The sequence below is a fragment of the Ciconia boyciana genome, chromosome 17 (genome assembly GCF_034638445.1).
Source record: "Ciconia boyciana chromosome 17, ASM3463844v1, whole genome shotgun sequence".
Taxonomy (NCBI): domain Eukaryota; kingdom Metazoa; phylum Chordata; class Aves; order Ciconiiformes; family Ciconiidae; genus Ciconia; species Ciconia boyciana.
This window is the reverse complement of record NC_132950.1, coordinates 11,020,247-11,039,328: the sequence shown is the minus strand read 5'-3', so window position 1 is coordinate 11,039,328 and position 19,082 is coordinate 11,020,247. Positions and strand designations below refer to the sequence as shown.

Below are 19,082 nucleotides of genomic sequence, written 5' to 3'. Positions count from 1 at the left end.
TAACTGCCACACTTGGCCTTGAGATGTCCTAGGGAATCTTGAGTGTTGTGGTTTAACCCCGGCCGCCAACCCCACACAGCCACTCGCTCACTCCCCCCTGGTGGGATGGGGGAGAGAATCAGAAGAGTAAAAGTGAGAAAACTCGAGGGTTGAGATAAAGACAGTTTAATAGGGAAAGCAAAAGCTCCGCACAAGCAAAGCAAAGCAAGGAATTAATTCACTCCTTCCCGTGGGCAGGCAGGTGTTCAGCCATCTCCAGGAAAGCAGGGCTCCATCACGCCTAACGGTGACTTGGGAAGACAAACGCCATCACTCCGAACGTCCCCCCCTTCCTCCTTCTTCCCCAGCTTTCTATGCTGAGCATGACGCCATGTGGTATGGAACAGCCCTTTGGGCAGTTGGGGTCAGCTGTCCCGGCTTCGTCCCCTCCCAGCTCCTTGTGCCCCCCCCCAGCCTCCTTGCTGGTGCGGGGGGTGAGGAGCAGAAAAGGCCTTGACTGTGTGTAAGCACTGCTCAGCAAGAATGAAAACGTCTCTGTATTATTTACGCTGTTTTCAGCACAAATCCAAAACATAGCCCCAGACTAGCTACTAGGAAGAAAATTAACTCTATCCCAGCCAAAACCAGCACATTGAGTCAGGGTGTACCATTGGAAGGTGGAAGTGAAGGAAGGTTTTATCACTGCAGATTAAGACTTTAAGTTTTGATAATTGGCTTAATTAGCTTTAAAGCAAGTTTTACTTTTGAAACTTGATAAACAAGGTGTCTGATACCAGGTAACCCTAGTTGCATTTGGAGTTGGGAATGCACAGAACTCGGCAAACATGGACATACAGGCAAATGCCTTACTTAGACTTGTCTAGGTTGAATTCATTCTTGGGACTGCATCCTGCTGTCTGTGATGCTTCCGAGGGTGGAATTCAAGTCTAGTCATTAGTTGCTTTGTATTTCCAAGGGTATCAATATAAATGTCTCAACTACCTTGTGCTTGGTTTTGCCCAGTATCTCCTCTTTCTTGTGGAGATGTTTGTGCTTGTGGATGTTTGTTGACACCCTACTTGGACTTTGATGTTGCTGATTTCAAGGCTTAAGAGTGGTGCATGATCTCTCCTTTGCTGTCTCTTGATGTTTTATCATCTATGGAGTAGTTTGGTTGTTCCTTTTTGTCAGCCTCTTCCTTAGCTTACAGGTAGAAACCATTTTGAAGGCTGAAAGCCAAATTAAATATTGCTGTTTTCCAAACAGTGCTTTTTACAGAAGAATACGAAACTAAAACTCGCTTACACTTAGAGCAGTGTTTATAGGTTCCTTCCTACTATCATTTTACAATGACATACTCATAAGATTTGAATTTCTGACAAAATGGAAGCATTTTCTGTGGACTAAAGTAGTTGCTAAAACAGCCTCTTGCATCAGTCTTTGGATTGCTAGTACCGCATCAGCTGTGCTGCTTTGGACTCCAACCGTACAAGCCTGGAGACCTGAGGGTATAACTCGTAGTGTATCATTAGGTAGCCTGAGGTCCCCTCCTTGTTGCAGGAGACTGGCTGATACCAGGAGGGAGGAGGGGAAAATTATTCCAGGACACCTGTAAATCCCTGCAGTTTCGTGCTGAGGGTTTGATGTTAATTAGACAGCAGGCAGCAGTAATGTGTTGCAGTTCCCTTGGCTTGCCTGTTTCAGAAAGGGCAAAATCTTCCAACAGAGCAAAGAAGGGGCTGTTGAAGGGGCAGCAAACTGAATGGAACGACGATAATTTTATGCAAATTGGACTTCAGTAGCGGATTCAGCTTCGCTGAATCACAGAGGGAGCAGAAGAATAAGGAAAGAAAGAGGGAGAGGAAAAACCCAATCAAAATGTATGGTTTGAGGCATGTTTCACAGCCTTCTGTTTAGATTCTTCTACAGAAATGAAGAAACATAAGAGGAATGCCACTGGTCACAGCCAGTGGAATTGCTCTTTCTCCTGTGGTACTGCTGTTAATAACTACAAGTGGGTTGTTCAGCCGACCTCTGCTGATTCCGCTTTGCTGCCTGATTTCAAAAGCTTTGCCCTGCGCTGGCACTCAATCACAGCTTGATATAACCAGTGGTGCTTTGCATGCATTGCCATCATTTTCATAGGGGAACGCTCTTGTTTAAAAAAAAAAAAAAAAAAGAAAGGAGGGACAAGGGGAAACAAATCCAGATTCATCCAGGAGGTGCAGGGGAGAGCTAAGGGGATTTTTGTTTGCTTGAGCAAAAGGCGTAATTGTAGCAGTAGAGCGTGCATGGGTATGGAGCAGATTCCTAGTGAGATCAGCTTCCCCGGTCAAGAAGGGCCTTTTTAAAACTTCAGAAGAGACCAGGAGAAGGGCTGGGGCTGGTGTGGTGAGGAGGTTTCTGATCCTGTGGTCAGCTACGTGGAGTTGGCTGTGGAGAACACTGCCGGCACGTGCTCCATCAGCTGTGCCTCTATTCAGCTCCCAGCACCAAGGTGCTGCTCGTTGCCCTGATGTTGCCGTAAGGCCGAGCAGGCTGGCTTGCAGCTGGTGTGTTATTTGTCAGAGCTGCAGAGGTGTAGCTCAGTGAGTGGACTGGAATGCCTTTTCACAAGGCCCGACTGTGCTGCAAATATCAAACCTTTACCTCTTCGTGCATTTCAGCGGCAAGTGACAATCCAGCTCTTGATGCGAAAAAGCCCTCCGCAGCTATGGTGACCTGTAGATACAAAGCCAGCCCCATAGCGTGCAGCTTGAAGACTATTCCTCCGTTCTTTTCTGAGATCTCCAGCCACTGGGTCTTCTGTTTTCCTCATTGTGATTCTTACCATAATCTCTTCAGCTCCGTACTGAGTGGCTTGAGAACAGTTCCTGGAGCAAGGCAACAGGGCGCCTTTTTTGGGACTGAAAGGAACATTTGTTTTGCTAGGGTTTTTTTTCTGTCTGTTTTCTGAAAGCTTTCCAGGGACCGCTACACAAGTGTACCAGGTGTAGGAACTGCCAGTCCTCCCCAGACTATTTTTTCCAACTGAAGTAGATCACATGCAGCTTTCCCACCATTTGCCAAGCTAAAAATAAAAGTCTCAACCCCCTGAGGCCTCGTGGCCCTTTCGGTCCTCACCACAGGCTCTACAGCACAGTGTCTCTCCCCACTGCCTCCAAATGAAATTAAATACTTGTGTTATTTACCATTGAACAGATACATCTTTAGGCCATTTTCTGCTTTCTCCTGTATGGCTTAAGGAGATCATGGGAACTTTTTGTGCCTCTACCAGTAATGCACCAAGCATACAGCCTTGTAGTGAATATGACTCTGCTGTGACAAAACCAGTTTGAGAACAGGACCAGATGCAGTCAGTGTATTTAGCGGTGTGACCATGGAAATATGCTGGTCGTTAAGTATCGAGACTTCAGGCCCAGTAACTTGGGGTTTTGCCTATGGTCAAGGATATTAAGAAAGTCTGTGGTGTGATCTCCTACAGGTTTCTGCAGGGAAGGGGAGGGTGAATGTCCAGTTACATGCTCCCTGAAGCTTTGCTTTCAGTCTTTTCATGTTTGCTAATCTCTTTGCACAAGCCTCCTGTGTGCATGTATTTTTTTTTTCAATTTAATCTTTACTATTTTGAAAGTCAGATCACAGCAATTTCTATGTCTTGCATGGAGCAATATGCTGCCTTATGCTTTCATGAATGTAGCTAGCATGGGCTAGACTGTGCTGTTCTTACGCTGGTATGAAAATGTGCCCCTTGCCTTCTTTCTGTCTTATGTGCCTCACTAAGCCCCAGTCTGCATGCAAAAATGTGAGGAGTTGGACTGGTGTTATAAAAGGAACTGTAAAATTTTCCTAAAATTAGCCTTAAGTTCTGCTCGTTCTTTTTGGTATTCAAGGCCTTGAATGCTGAAAATGCGAAGTATTACCTGGTGTGAATGTGTTTTTGCTTTATTACTGCATTGTTGTGGGAGCCAGTGCGTGGGCTGCTGCTTAGCGTAGAGGTTTGGCAACGAGGATTTGGCTTGTTTTCCTGAACCTGTTGCAATCTTCCTGTATGATATGGTCACTTTTTGCATCTATGCTGTTTGCCCTTCTGTCAGGGAGTGCAAACTCCCCCCTCTGGTCTTGCTTGGGAAGCTCACTTGGTGTATGCAAAGGGCTTGAAGCGGGTACGAGAAAAGATGCTATAGAAATGCAGGGTACCTTGCAAATACCGTGTGTTTTCCTGGGGTATATTATTTGCATGCTGTGTGCATGGTCTGTGCTCGTTCCCATGGCAGCTGTGGCAAGCGAAGTCAGGTGGTGGTGGGTGCCTTCTCAGGGTCAATGAAATTGAATTCTGCCTGATACCTGATGGTTAACAAATTTTGGTTTAGTAAATTGTAAACTTGTTGCTGGTCTGTGTATCAGCTTGATGATAGTTCTGTATTATGGCTTTCACTAACCAATCTGTAACTAACTGTGGTTGTTTGATTACAGAGGGAACATCCCCACGCTAAACAGGTATGGTACTTGTCATCTTTTAAAATTTGAAAAGAGAGACTAGAAGGAAGTAGCCTAGTACTTAATGTTTTAACATGTTTTGTTTTAGTGCCCTTATCTTTACTTAGGAAGCTCTCAAACATAACTCTTCTTTTTTCTTCCCTTTTCCTCTCCCTTTGTCTAAAACATGTTTTCAGCTTTTCTTTACCCTTTAAAAAAAGCTTTGCATGCAGCAATCTTTAAAATTAAATTTGCCAGGTGACTCAGTTCATCTGCAGTATGGTACACAGCAAACTTCTAGCAGAATGCTGTTTCCAGGGTCTCTTTTTTGGAACGGGATTCCCAGCTGTTGACCCTCTGGTAGGGTGTCACAGTGAAACGGGCGGTTACTCCTAGCCGATAGCACACCTGTTGCTACTCTGGTTTCTTGCAACTAGCTTAGAATTTGTCGAGGCTGTTTCACCTCCCTCACACCATAGATGAATCTACATCTCAAACAGCTGACAGCATGTTTTGTTGTGTTTTGGACGCTAATTTTTCCTCCCATGTCTCAGTTGAAAAGTATTTCTTGTTTTAAATAATACATGAAAAATGTCTGCTGTCTTTTTGTTTAGTTACTGTTCTGTGGTATTTTTGTATTAGTTGTAAGAAATGTACACCAAGGCATGTCCTGAAAAATTTTTCTCTTTCAAAACATGAATACCTATTATTTATTACTGCTTACAAGCCTATTTAGGGAAAAGTAGTAAAATTGGGCTTGAGAGTCTCATGGCTCTTAATCAGAGATAAATTACGGAAACATAGAGTGACTTTAAACATGGAGAGCTATTAATCAAACTGATGATACTTTAGACTTGTTAACAGTATACTTAGGACCATATCACAATGGTTTTCTGTACGTGGAAAGAGAGAAATCTTAGTAAAGCGGTAAGTAGCAGTGTCAGCAATCCACAGTTTGGTCTCGAATCTGCGTGGCTGGCAGCCGTGCCGGAGGCAGCATGGCCGGGCCCCCGGTTTGCTTGCTGTGCCACTGGCGTCTGATCCGGCACAGCGGTTGAGCATCTTTTTGACCTCGCAGGTTGTAAGTCAAGCATGTGCTGTGCTGAATCAACGCCCTGATTTTTTTTTTCTTCCCCACTGCCTTCTGCCTCCTGTTGTGGCACCAGTTGGGGCGGACAGAAACTGAACTTTGTTAATGTCTTCCTAAGCCCCGGGGAGAGTGAAGCAGTGAGAGTGCACTGTTGTGTCGCAGAGCACTGCCGTGTGCCAGCTCGGCATTTCTGTCTCTTAAGAGCGAGCTTGAAGGTCTCACCACATTGCAGGGAGCTTTTGAAGTAGGTCCCTTAGTGAATTAAGATGATTCTGTAGCACAGTTCAGAAATTAGAAATAATTATTGCAGAGAAGGCAAACCCCAAGTCTCGTAGCTAGGGAAAGGATGTCTAGTTAGTCGTATGCTTTTTGTTCGCTGTGTGAGAAACTTCCTCTGCTAGTCTTGACCGTAACATTGTGGGTCTTTAAAAAAAAAATTAAAATAATAATAATAATAGCCCAAACCCCACAATAACACAAACTGTTTCACAGCTGGTGTGTGCTGCGATGGCAGTTGAACTGTATGAGAACTCAGCGATACTTGAATATATTCAGGATCTTGCCCTCTGCCAGGAAGGAATGCTGACCTTTAGTGAACGCTGCTCCTGCTTTAAATAAAAGTCTCTTACTCAGTGCCTTCCTCTGAGCTTGTGTGAATCTGTTCCAGTCCTCCTCACTTAAATAAGGAATTAGTCCTGTATGAGTGATGTGTGTACTGCAGCGTATCTCAGTGCTTGAACAGCAGACGTCAGGCATGAGTATGACAGTAGTAAGTGTCTGGAGCTCTGCCTTCCTTGCTCCTTAAGGTAGACATGTTCTGTGGCCAACTGCTTGTATTTAGCGGCTGCCACCTTTTAGCAATCAAAACTTAGCAAAATAAAGGAGTAGGAGGAGTTGCAATGTTTTTAAAGTATGGATTAAATTAGATGGAGGAGCACATTAATTTGGTCAGCAGTTAAAGTGGAAGGCACTGTAGTAGGACTTTATTTAGGGTAGGAATACCAGTGTAAGACTATAGAATACCCCGTTTCCAGTATAGGATTTTAGAGAGGTCATTGTACCACACTGCATTTGGGGAGCTTAAATTATAGTATGACTAGAAAAATTGTGGAAGCAAGAAGATAATATGGCTTGGTACACTTCAACTCAATTTGTAGAAAATTACTAAATCTTTAAAGTGTCAAAGCTTAGAATTATTGTGGTTTATCTCAGTATTCCACCTGTAAAGCAAAACATACCTACAGGAGGAAAAATACGTTCAGCTTTGCATAGTCATAATTCACCTGTCATCTCAAGAAACTCCTTAAGAAATTTTTGTTTTAAAGGGTTATAACATTATTTCCTAACTCTTTTAACTGTTCCTGTACATTGGGACAACGTCCAGGTAAGGGCATTAATGGCACCAGGGGCGTGCCAGCATTGCAGGGACTTTGGAGAAGACCACACAGCAGGTCTGGCATGCCGAAGAACCTAGCAAATCATGCAACAGTTATATTGGATAAACAGCCACGCTTCAAGTGGTCAAAGCATACACACACGCACAAATCTTTTTCCAGTGATATTCTTCTCTCCCTTGTCCCTACTAACTGTGATCTTATTGAATTGCCGTTTAGAATGTCCTTCTCTTCCAACCTCAATCACTACGGGATGGTCCATGTAGCTAGCGTGAGTGATGTACTGCTAGACAATTCATTCACTCCACCGTGCCAGCGGATGGGTGGAATGGTCTCCTTCCGCACATTTGAAGATTTTGTCAGGTATGTGGGGAAGGGTGACGATTGTTTGTGTTGCCAGCTTCCTAGGTGGGCCCAAAAGGAACTGGACAAAATCTTTGCCTTGTCTAGAGGCAGGTTTAAACTGGTCCTGAGATTGTTTGCTAAGTTTCTGGAGTTTCATGTGGAAATTTGTTTGGATGCCCCTGTCTGTCTCCTTGAGATAACTGAAAGTTTCAGACTGCTGTAAGAGCAGTTTGCAGCCAGAAGGATCAGCATCTTGAATTTCTGCTGATTGGAGATCACTTGCAAACGTGCTGATTTCTTCTGATGCTCTTGTTCATGCATATATATGTGGGAGGATGTGTTCTTTATGCTTTCAACCTTCTAGGGGTAGGCAAAAAACCCCCAGCAGAGCCCATAGCAGTTGGGAGGGCCTGCAACCATAAGATCTCTGACAAACGTTAGAAGATCCAGGCTCTGCTTTGGTTTGAGGGGTGGAGGAGGTATTGCCTCCTCATCTGTTGAGTTTCAACAAAGGGAAAGGAGTCCTTTTCTCTCCCTCCCCTCCTTAGCAACATGATTTGTGGATTTTAGTGCTGTATGCTTTCAGTGGGCTAGCAGCAGTGTGTTGATGACTAATACTTCTCTGGTGTATTTCAGAATCTTTGATGAAGTGATGGGTTGCTTCTGCGACTCTCCTCCCCAGAGCCCAACCTTCCCCGAAGCTGGCCATGCTTCCTTGTATGATGAAGACAAGGTACAGTAGTTTTTTCTCTTGAGATTGCTCTCAGGTTGGAAATAGAAGGCGTGCAGAATGCCGCAGTGACTGCAGGCTAGATACTTTTCACTAGTTCGAGTGCTGGAAGCAGGAGTTAAAAGCTTTACGTATTTATGTATGTGATTTGTTTGCTTGTTCCACAGCAGGTGATTCAAAGTAGGTGGCTGTTTTCTGACTTTGTTCTAAAACTATGGCTAAGTCTCTTACTCTCTATGTAAATTTAGTTTGTAGCTTTTAACATCAGCAGAATGACTGGATCCACAGCAGTGTAACTGAGAGCTTAGACCCACAATTAAGTTTCCAGACCTTCTCTGTGCATCGGGGTGTTGAACTGCATATTCAACTGCCTTTACCTTAAGTCTGACTTGCCTTATTTTCTGTCTTACACCCTTCCCAGTCACATTACATTCTGATTCTTCCCTCTGTTCTACCTCTTAGAACTGTTTTGAGGAGGAAAAGGTGAGAGGAACCCCTCAATTTTTGCACTGATGTGGAGAACAGATGCAAAGGAAGCAGATGCTTTATAATCCTTAGCGATAGAAGAGCAGTTTCCCTTAGAGACACAGGTAGCTGCTCCACTGCTCTGTCCTGCCCCCCCCACCAGCGGGGAGCTCTGTTGGAATACAGCCTGTGTCCACAACAGAGCTTGGTTTTAAACTGATCCCTTGATCTTGATGTGTGTAAGTACTGTAGCCTTGTTCCAGAATATTACCGTCAACCTTAATGTCCTCAGATCTCTCTCTTTACCTCCCCCTCACCTCACCAAGGATAATTTCCTGTTCATACTCAGTTTTTTCACAGTTAACTGCAGGCTCTTAAATGCTAAATTTGTCATTTCTCAGAGCTCTTAATGTAATTGATGCTTCCGCATTATTTCATTTTGTTGTAGGTATGAAAACACGCATTGTTTTTCTCCTACACTTTGAATTTCCTTAATTTCATTACCTTTCTTGATGTCAGAGTCCTCTAATGTCCTGCCTGCACTGCATTTTGTAAAGAGAGGACCTGACCCTGCATTCTTTCTGCATCCAACAAAGCACACTTGAGTTAGCCAAGTCAGTTGTGACCGTCAGAATTGGATTCTTCAAATGAAGCTCCTCTTTGTGGATGTTAACTCTTACTTCTGTGAAACTGCAAATTTGTGAGGCTGCTTGGTCAAGGATTTCCCTCGTAGTTTTCCTTGGTTTACAGCGTGCTCTGCTGAGGTCGCTTTTCCCTAGAGCATCTGTATTTTAGAGTTGTATTTAGGGAGCCTCTTTTGAGAACTCACAGCTGTTAAGTTGTTAACTATTTATTTATGGGGAATATTTTCTTTGAATTGCAGACTGCCCGCGAGGAGCCCATTCACATTCTTAATGTTGCTATTAAAACAGACAGTGACGTTGATGATGATGGGCTGGCAGCCATGTTCAGAGAGTTCACGCAAAGCAAGGTAAGTGGTCTTGATTCTCTCTCTGGAACTGTGTGATTGTGCGGGACAGTTCTGTCTGCTTTGGGAAAAGTCAGTATGTTCTTCAGGGTTTTTTTTGTTTGTTTTTTCAAAACAAATAAATGTAACAGTTACATCCTTAATTTATCCCATCTAAAACCTTACCACTTTTTTGACTGGATGTAGCTGCACCTTTCCGAAGCCTCGAGGTCATTGTTTCTTGTTGCAGTGCATTCTAATCCATCAGGTCAGGACTTCTTCCCTTTAATTTTTGATAGGGTAAAAGACCTTTAAGGTTTTAAATGCATCAGGTCAGTCTTCAGTATCTATCTCCAGATGCTCTGAAAAAATGTGCTGTATCCCTCTCCCTGGTGGTAAAGTTGTTATATGAGTAACAGAGGCATGGAAAGTGACATTAAAATGGCCTATATTTTCTGTATCACGATAGTCTTAATGCAATTAAAATTAGTTCTCCTTGTTGTGGCGTGCTGGAGCATCCACTTAGCATGATTATTCCTGGCACAAGGTGGAATCGATTTGGTACGTTCTGTTGCTCCTTCATAAGTACGGGATACACTTCAGAGTATGTCCTGTGTTAGTCCTCAAATGTTAGTCCTGTGGGCAGTTGTGAGACGACAAGGGCTGGGGATAGCCTCCCTGCGTCCGCTCTGCCCTCTGGGGTCAGCCTGCACTTGCTTTTCTGGTTGGTGTGAAGAGCTCCTCAGCTGGCTTGTGGATGTGGAGAGCCCATCAGGCACTGGGACCTGCTGCGTCTGGGGTACCTGCAGCGACTATGGGAGGACTGAGCGAGTAGTTTCTAACTTCACTTCCCCGTGTGGGAGGTGGTAATACGTTCTGCAGAAATGAGGGGTTCCAAAATGGGGCTGGTATCCACGCGACTTCCGCAGCTTCCTGTCTCTTTAAGCAAAGAAAATAATCAAATATAAAAATTAAAACTAGTTCTGCTTTTCATCTGCTTGATCGTGCTCCAGGCGTTTTATGGGAGGGGATAAAAGGAAAGAAATAAAAAAAAAAATTCCCAAACACATTAAACTATCAAATAGGTTGATCCAAATTGTCCAAATAATCTTCTAGTCCCAGCATGTTGTGTGTGGTTTTTTTTAATAGAAATTAGGATCATATACTTGTAAATGACTTGTGGAGGAGATTGAGGCAGTCGGTGTAAATGGAGTTTCTCCAGGTGCTGATGGCTAATCGCTCTGTAATAGCTGTGGACTTGCTGTGAGACCCACATTATTACGATGTAATCAGAATCCTGTTGCTATGCTGTTATTGTCTGCCACTTGTGGAATTTTAAAAGCAATAACAATTTTTGCTTTTTAAATCATGGCATTATTAAAGTTATTTTCTTCCTCTTGCCATGAATATAGTCACTGATGCTCATTTTCAAAGGGCTTAACCTTAGTAAAACATTTCAGTCTGTGCCAAAAGGGACTGTTTTGTTCCTGGTCTAGCTGAGTTCTTGTTTCTTTTTTGTTCTTTTTTTTTTTTTCCTTTGCTTTTAAATTGGAAAAAGGAGGAGAAAGGAAAAAGTTGTAGAAAGAGGAGCAGAACTATGAGATCTTAGCACTTCAAAAGATGAGTGGTGTGGCAAACACTGATGGCAGCACTCATTTGAAATGTGACTTAGTGGAATTTGATAAAGAAGCAACCAGAATGGGTATTCTCTCATCTGTTTGAAAAAACTGAGTAACACCTATCATTTATCACCTTTGTAATATTGACACATCTGTCCTTTGTCTGCATTGTCTGTGTGCTTATTGTGCCAAAATCAAGTATCTGCTACATGCTTCCTTGGGTTAGTTCCTTTAACACTCTTTTTCCATCATTTTCCATGGCCTTACCATGTCTACGCTGTGCTCCCTTCAAAAAGTAATCTTTGCAAAAAAGACCAACTTGCTTTGGCAGATGAGCAAGAATATTTCTGCAAGACTTGTATACGACTCTTCTGCTTTACTTGTTAGCCAGGCTCAGCTGGAATACCCTTTTCTTGTGATTTGGTTGGTTACCTCTTCAGATTTAATGTATTTGCTTATGTGTGCTGCTAGACGATCATCGGATGAGGAATCTTAGCTGTGAGTAGACTGAAGTGAACTTACAGCATAGATGCAGGAGGATCTGCAGAGCTTTTTCAGTTCATAGAAGACTTTGACATCGTTTTGGTGTGTTCTTTTCTGTCAGTCCAGTCACCTGATTCCATCCTTGCCTTTTTACAGAAATCAGTCCTGATTGAACATGGGATTCGGAGGCTGACTTTCCTTGTAGCACAAAAGGTATTTTGGTATCTCTCATGCTGCTTAGAACTCTTTGGTTTCTAACTCATAATAGCATTGACATTTGATGTGTTTTTTCCCAAATTAAATGTTGTATTAACTATATTTAGTTCTCTCTTCATTGTTTTTGTTCTCTAAAATTTGAGATGGTTTTGATGAATTTGCTTAAGAAAATTAATTTACAATTGTAAACAATCTTGGCACCTCTTGTATTCTTGAATTAATTATTTTTTGATTTTCATCCTAATTGCTAGCTTTCTTCTGCTTTTTTTTTCTTGTCTTCCTGTGTTTGTATGTTTCGTTTGTAAGGACTTCAGGAAACAGGTCAACTATGAGGTGGATCAGAGATTTCATGTAAGTAAAAAGGGCCTAGAACACAGTGGTATTCTTGACCTGAGGCCAGGAGACATGTAAGTGACTCTAGGCTTCTCATTTGGTTTTTAGTCAGGTATTTAATGCCAATATTGCTGTCAGAGTTAAGTGGAGTATTGAAACACCTAACTTCAAATACAGGAGCGGGCCTTTTGCATTCAGTGGGACCATTCACATGCTAAAATCTCTCTTGTTACCTGGCTGAACTCATGACTGCCACATTAATAAAGATCTTGTTTGTTTCAGTATTGTTTTGTATTCTAAAATGTAATTATACAATTAAATTTTTGTATTTCTTATGTAGTGTGGTGATTTCTTTAGGCTTCTTACTGATTTTAAAATAACTTAGAGGAGTAATTGAAGTGACTTGCTAAATTTTGCATAGTGGCTTGGTGATGTGGAAAATGTTTGATGCTCTTACTGCTAAGAATTACTTCTTTCCCCAGGGCTCGGGCATCAGTGAGGGCTAGTTTAGCCCTGTTTTCAAGGTGGCAACGTAAGGCATAAACCAGATTTTTACCCCTTGTGTATCTACTTTACAACTCTGGAAGTTATTAGGAGTCTTGAAACTGCAAGAAATTAATCCTGTGCTCAACACACCTGGTTTAGCAAGCTTTACGAAAGGAAAACTAGTTTACAAATCAGCAAAAAATAGTATTTGAACAGATGTGGGTATCAGAATCACAGAATCACAGAATCGTATAGGTTGGAAAAGACCTTTAAGATCATCGAGTCCAACCGTAAACCTAACACTACCAAGACCACCACCACACCATGTCCCTAAGCACCTCATCCAAACGGCTTTTAAATACTTCCAGGGATGGCGACTCAACCGCTTCCCTGGGCAGCCTGTTCCAATGCTGGATAACCCTTTCAGTGAAGTAAAATTTCCTAATATCCAGTCTAAACCTCCCCTGGCGCAACTTGAGGCCATTTCCTCTCGTCCTATCACTTGTTACCTGGGAGAAGAGACCGACCCCACCTCTCTACAGCCTCCTTTCAGGCAGTTGCAGAGAGCGATGAGGTCTCCCCTCAGCCTCCTTTTCTCCAGGCTGAACAACCCCAGGTCCCTCAGCCGCTCCCCATCAGCCTTGTGCTCCAGACCCTTCCCCAGCTCCGTTGCCCTTCTCTGGACACGCTCCAGCCCCTCCATGTCTCTCTTGGAGTGAGGGGCCCAACACTGAACACAGTATTCGAGGTGCAGCCTCACCAGTGCTGAGTACAGGGGCATGATCACTGCCCCAGTCCTGCTGGCCACGCTATTGCTGATACAAGCCAGGATGCCATTGGCTTTCTTGGCCACCTGGGCACACTGCTGGCTCGTATTCAGGCAGCTGTCGACCAATACCCCCAGGTCCTTTTCCACCATGCAGCTTTCCAGCCACTCTTCCCCAAGCCTGTAGCGTTGCATGGGGTTGTTGTGGCCCAAGTGCAGGAGCTTGCACTGAGCCTTGTTGAACCCCAACATGGGATCACCACATGGGAGTTGCTGCCCACAGTACAGGAACAGATAGGTATCAATCAACGGCTTATGTAGGAATCTGGACTCTTTGGAGAGGTGTTGGGACCTTAAGCAAGAAAGTCCAGGCTTTAGATTTAAAAAAAGGAAGTTTTACAGAACTGAATTCATATTTGGGGAATGCAAAATAAGAGTCTATGAATAAGCACCGTAGCATGCGTCAGAAAGGAGGCAAAGAATAAAAAGGAGTCATCACCAAAAGTTTTCCCTGAGCTGCCATTTAGAGTGATGGACTGTTAGGATGTTCCTGATTCCTAAGCCAGAGGAGGCAGAATGGTATGTCATCTGTTTGCAAAGTTTGTAGAGTACCTCTGGGATCTTTTGTGAGTGTCAGTCTTTATTACTATCTCCTATTCTATTCCGTTTATTACTGGACCAACTATTACCTTAGCCAGGGCCTGGGCTTGGGTTTGTTTTTGTTTTAATTACAGTCTATATAATTAGTTCCCAGCATGTTGAGGTAATAGAGAGTTGCTCCAGCAAGCTTCCAATTTCCTCATCTCATTAGGTTTTTAACGTGATTATTAGTATAATAATCAACTATGATGATTTCTGTTGTAGCTTTTCACATTCTGCGGTTTGCAGGGTGTCTTGATTGGCTAATTTAGGCAAATTATTTTGATTGTCTTGATGATGGTTGGTTGATTAGAACACAGCAGGGGTATAATTCTTCTGCCTAGGAAATGGAGCACTCTTTTGGATTTTGGTACCAGAGCACTGAGAATTTTTGTGTGTGTGCACATCTAATTATTATATTTGCCCACAACACTAGTCAAATGCCTTGAAAGCAATTACATTAGTGATAGAATGAGCATGGATGATGTTAGGAGAAATTGGCAGCGTGCAGAGGAGGACAGGTAGGAGGGATTTGGAAGAGAAGTGAGGAAACATGGAAGTGGTTGTTTTCTTAGGGTATAGTTGATGCTCGTAGGCTCACCTAATATGCCCATTGCCTGAATTTTCAGGCAGGATTTCTTGTATCACTAACTAGTCTGGAAGACACACTCCAGGCAAACACAAGTTATTTTGCTCAACTGAGAGTCATCAGGTGAAGTTCTGGGGACTGTTTTTTTTATAAGAGGTAAGGAGGATGACTAGAAGATTACTTCTAGCCTTAAAAGCTGTGTTACTCAGTGGAGCCCTATCCGCTGCCACCATGCACTGGTTGTTGCACTGAATCGAGCTAGGGTTGCAAGTCTTCCATTGATCGTGAAATGTGATTCAGCAATTCCGTGACTCCAGGTCAGATACCTTCTTTTTTTCTTAGTAAGACAGTTCTGGCGAGTTGTGCATGCTCTCTCGTGTCACCTTTAGCATAAGTGGCTGGTATTCTCATGTTGGTGCAAAGCATTCACAAAAGTTCCTCCACCCAGTAAAAGTGTAATTCCACAGAAATGGATGGCTTTGCTCGGGTGAAACTGGAGGGATAGGTAGAAGGATGTTGTCTAGTCTTTCTCTCTTCTTCTAAGACACGTGCAATATGCCACAAAAATGTAAAGCCCTTACCATTTGCTAGGATTTTATCTGTGCAATAGAGTAACAGAGAAACCTAATCATATTTGGGGGATTTTTGTAGAGTACTATTTAATACACGAGGATAAAGTTATTTGATTACAATTCACAGTTTTCCTTGGGAAGAGTATTTCTAGCAGTAACAGTATGAAGAGAGCTATAGAATACAGATCATTGTTTTGTGTACATCTGCTTACATAATGGAGTGTTAATATCATTGTATGGCTCCCAAACATTTCCGCAGTAATCCTAATCATAATAGAACTAGAAGACGTTTTCCACTACTGTCTGGACAGTTGCATGTTAGTGTCTGTTAATAATTGACAATAATAATCAAAAGCCAATCAAGTAGCCTCTGTTGCATTAGCAGTGAAGACAGGTTTAAACTACCTCTGCTGCCTTCTTGAGAGTAACTTGATTTCCCACCACCCTTTGTGATGTGGAAAAAGTAGCTTATAACACCTTCTGGCATCTCCCCTGCTGTGGTGCTACCCCAGGTCTGGCCTGAGAGCACTCTCTGGGTAGATCAAATGGCTTGCTTTTGGAGGGCTAACATCATTGTTTTTATTTTCAAACAGAGGGAATTTCCAAAGTTCTTCACGTTCCGTGCCCGGGATAAGGTAAGTTGTATATTCTTAATATTTTTCGCTAAGTGTTGGCTTTATCCTTCTTTCATGTAGCTGTTCCTTGCCAGTCTAAGAGGGTGGGAGCTACTTCAGCCCAGCTTCGCTGCCTAGTGCGGTATTTTCTCCTCCCTCGCTAGGCCAGTCGTCCGCACACACAGCAATTGATGTCAGTAACAATGATGAGTCTCTGATATTTGGGGATAAAAATTCATGCATTTGGAAGCCTGACCTGAAGCTTCTCTTTATGCAGATTTTAGTCACAGTGTAACAAGGGAGCGTTGGAAGCAGTACAGTGATTCAATACCAAACTTTCTGGCTTCTGTGAAAAAGAGGGTTTTGGGCGGGGGTGAGCTTGAGAACTTGCTGTCTTGCAATTTGTCGTCTTCTCTCAGTATTTCAACAATTTCAACGCAGCTCTTAGTGCTAATGACTCTGCATGAGGTAGAAAATTCTGGGTTGGATTCATTTGAGTTTTTAGGTTTTTAATTAAATATGAAGTTTCATAAGGGGTAGTGTCTAGTTCTTCCCATCCTCAGTGTTTCAGCTTCTTAACCCACCCTCCTCTCTTACACCCTTTTCTACCTGTGTGATGCCGGGTGCCTCCAGTTTGAGGAAGATAGGATTTACCGTCATCTGGAGCCAGCTCTGGCTTTTCAGCTAGAGTTGAACCGAATGCGAAACTTTGATCTCACTGCCATTCCATGTGCCAATCACAAAATGCATCTCTACCTGGGAGCAGCTAAAGTTGAAGTGGGAACAGAAGTGACAGACTACAGGTTCTTCGTGAGGGCTATTATAAGGCATTCAGATCTGGTTACCAAGGTGAGTTTTGTCACGCGGGCAAGGTCTCTTCCCAAGACAGTGAATGAAACACTGTAAGCCATTCTAGGAACCTGCAGGCAAACGTATTTCCTGTATAGAGTACTGCGGATGCGTGGCCCCTCTTTGCTCGTGTTGGCTCTGCAGAAGCATGTCTTTGAAAACCTAGTATTCCTGTGCTTCAAGGAGATTTTTCTGTGGCCCAAGTGGATAGTGAGAAATGCTTGCATTTTGAGGCAACAGTTGTTTCTCTGTGGTTCTCCTTCACTACTGCAGTAATGGTTTGCCCTGTCTAGTTTTGCACTTACACTGACCTAAACGAGGGCGTAAGTCAGGCGGGTATGCGAATCCAGGCAGTGGTTGTGATGGGTCTGTTTCAGGGTTGCACATCCTGCTGCAACTCATGTAACCTATTTTCTCAGTCAAGTCCTTCTGCAGTTTTTCAAACACTGTATTCTTGGGCTGTGATTTTTGAGTAGAAAGTAAATTATTTGTTGACAATATCTGGCAGGAAGCCTCCTTTGAGTATCTGCAAAATGAGGGAGAGCGATTGCTTTTGGAAGCTATGGATGAGTTGGAGGTGGCATTTAATAATACCAACGTGCGCACTGACTGCAATCACATCTTCTTAAATTTCGTGCCTACTGTCATCATGGACCCATCTAAGGTATGATCTCTTCCCTAGCTGTGAACTGTTTGTTTTTCTTGGGCCTGACTCACCAGAATTAAATGGTCTTTCGTTGCCTTTTTACGCTATGTGAGTGCACCTATTGATTTTAATACCGTTTGGTGAATGACATGCAGTTTCTACTAGACATTTTATAACAGAAAGCACAAGAAATTGGGGCCCAGTATTAGAAGTGGTAACGTGAGGGTCAATTTAGTTACTCTACAAATACTGGAGTTTTGCTTTTCAGTAAAGAAAGTGGAGTCACATAACTAACGGATGTCTCTGACTAAAGATTGCTTGTTGAGCTGCTAAACCAAGTTCTCTTCAAAAGCAGAGAGAATACTTTTTATTTTAGCTAGTTAAGGCAAGCAATTAGTTTGTTTCATGTTAGGAACCTGTTTGGCAGTGAGGAAGGAAGAAAGCGTTGTTTTTTCTTCCTATCTATGAATAAATATTAAATGTAAGATTTCAGAACTAGCAGAACTCGTATTTTTAGTGGAGTAAAGCTGTCCTTCAGACAATGCAGTTCACTTCCTCTGTGTAAACTAAGGAACAGTTTATTAAAAATATGTTTTGTATTTGAAACTAAACTTATTTTTTCATTGTGTGTTTGAGATAAACAATTTTAATAAGGAAATAGCTTTAAATGCTCTTCTGTTTGTTACAAAAGTCCAGATTCTATCCAAATAAAACACGAGATAAATCATGAACTTAAAAAGAATTTGTAAATTCGGCTACAAAAAGAAGTGCCTCATTTTCATTCTCTGATACAAAACCACAGAGATCAACATTATAAATAAATGAACATTAAGCTTTGTAGATGCATAAATGAAAGTGTTTAGGCATAAAGCATGTTTCTGGTTTGCAGAACCACCACAAAGAAAGTCCCAAATAAACTGTAAAGGCTGCATTTAGTTGGAAATCAACATTCTGTTCATGGTTACCGAAAGATGAGAGCTGACCTTTCCTTATGAGAATAACTGAAAGTTTAAAAAGATGAATTGGTTATCAAAATAAGTATCTCTTGCTTGCTGACTTTTAAATCATGATTAAAAATTGGTGGCTTAAATCGCTTTTGAATAAGTCCTCTCTCAGCGCATCCAAAATCTTTAGTTCCCAGGAAGTTCAGAAGCAGCTGGGATATTCAGCCCCTGGAAGTTAGGCTGCCCTCAAATGCGTACCGTGACTTTTCCCTGAGCTGCTGTGGAAAAGAGACTTTATTTTTTTGAAAGAACGTTAAAAACAGCCTATAAATTGCTTTCTTATAATATGCGCTATTTGCCAACAGTAGTATATTATAAAGTTTAATAGAACACCAGAAGGCCAAGCTCCAAGTAGTAATTGCTTTGTTGATTTAAAGCACCATACCGCATGTGCGGTGAAACATGATTATTGTGCGTATAAGTGCTACATAACTGTTTGTCAAGGATTTCACTTTCCTGCATTTTGTTGTTCTTAGCTGTGAGCTACGCCTGCAGGAAGAAAGGGAGATGAAGGGGAAGCAGTGGGCATGCTGTGCCTTGCTGGGGTGTGAGGGGCCATGAGGAAAAAGGGATGGGAATCCAGCGCTGTCCCTCTACCTCGGTAGTCCCCAGGTTGAGTTCAGTTCCTGCCTATCTCAAGGCTCGTTAGGATGAGAACGGACGGGCCACCGAGGCCCCGTAACAGCACTGGGCAGGCGCTGCTCTTTGGTGCTTCCATCTCTCCTCTTCTGTGATGTTCCCCCTGCATGCTGGGGTGCCCCTTTGAGCAGGACCTTGCAGCAGCGGGATGGAGGGGTGACAAAGCGGTGGACGTGTCCAG

The 19,082-nt window shown here is 42.8% G+C and overlaps 1 protein-coding gene across 7 annotated transcripts in view; it reads left to right on the top strand.

Annotated features, from left to right (window-relative positions):
- ACACA (acetyl-CoA carboxylase alpha) overlaps nt 1-19,082 on the top strand; it is a 154,832-nt gene that overhangs the window by 66,175 nt on the left and 69,575 nt on the right. For 5 of the 7 annotated variants that reach the window (XM_072882536.1, XM_072882535.1, XM_072882538.1 and 2 more), the window contains 9 exons: nt 4,453-4,476; nt 7,159-7,302; nt 7,921-8,017; nt 9,363-9,470; nt 11,705-11,761; nt 12,071-12,115; nt 15,743-15,784; nt 16,397-16,612; nt 17,121-17,276. In XM_072882536.1, the coding sequence (XP_072738637.1) occupies nt 4,453-4,476; nt 7,159-7,302; nt 7,921-8,017; nt 9,363-9,470; nt 11,705-11,761; nt 12,071-12,115; nt 15,743-15,784; nt 16,397-16,612; nt 17,121-17,276 (889 nt within the window). Of the gene's footprint in view, nt 1-4,452; nt 4,477-7,158; nt 7,303-7,920; nt 8,018-9,362; nt 9,471-11,704; nt 11,762-12,070; nt 12,116-12,205; nt 12,785-15,742; nt 15,785-16,396; nt 16,613-17,120; nt 17,277-19,082 lie in introns of those variants that run through there. The other 2 variants (XM_072882539.1, XM_072882541.1) reach the window with 2 other exon arrangements.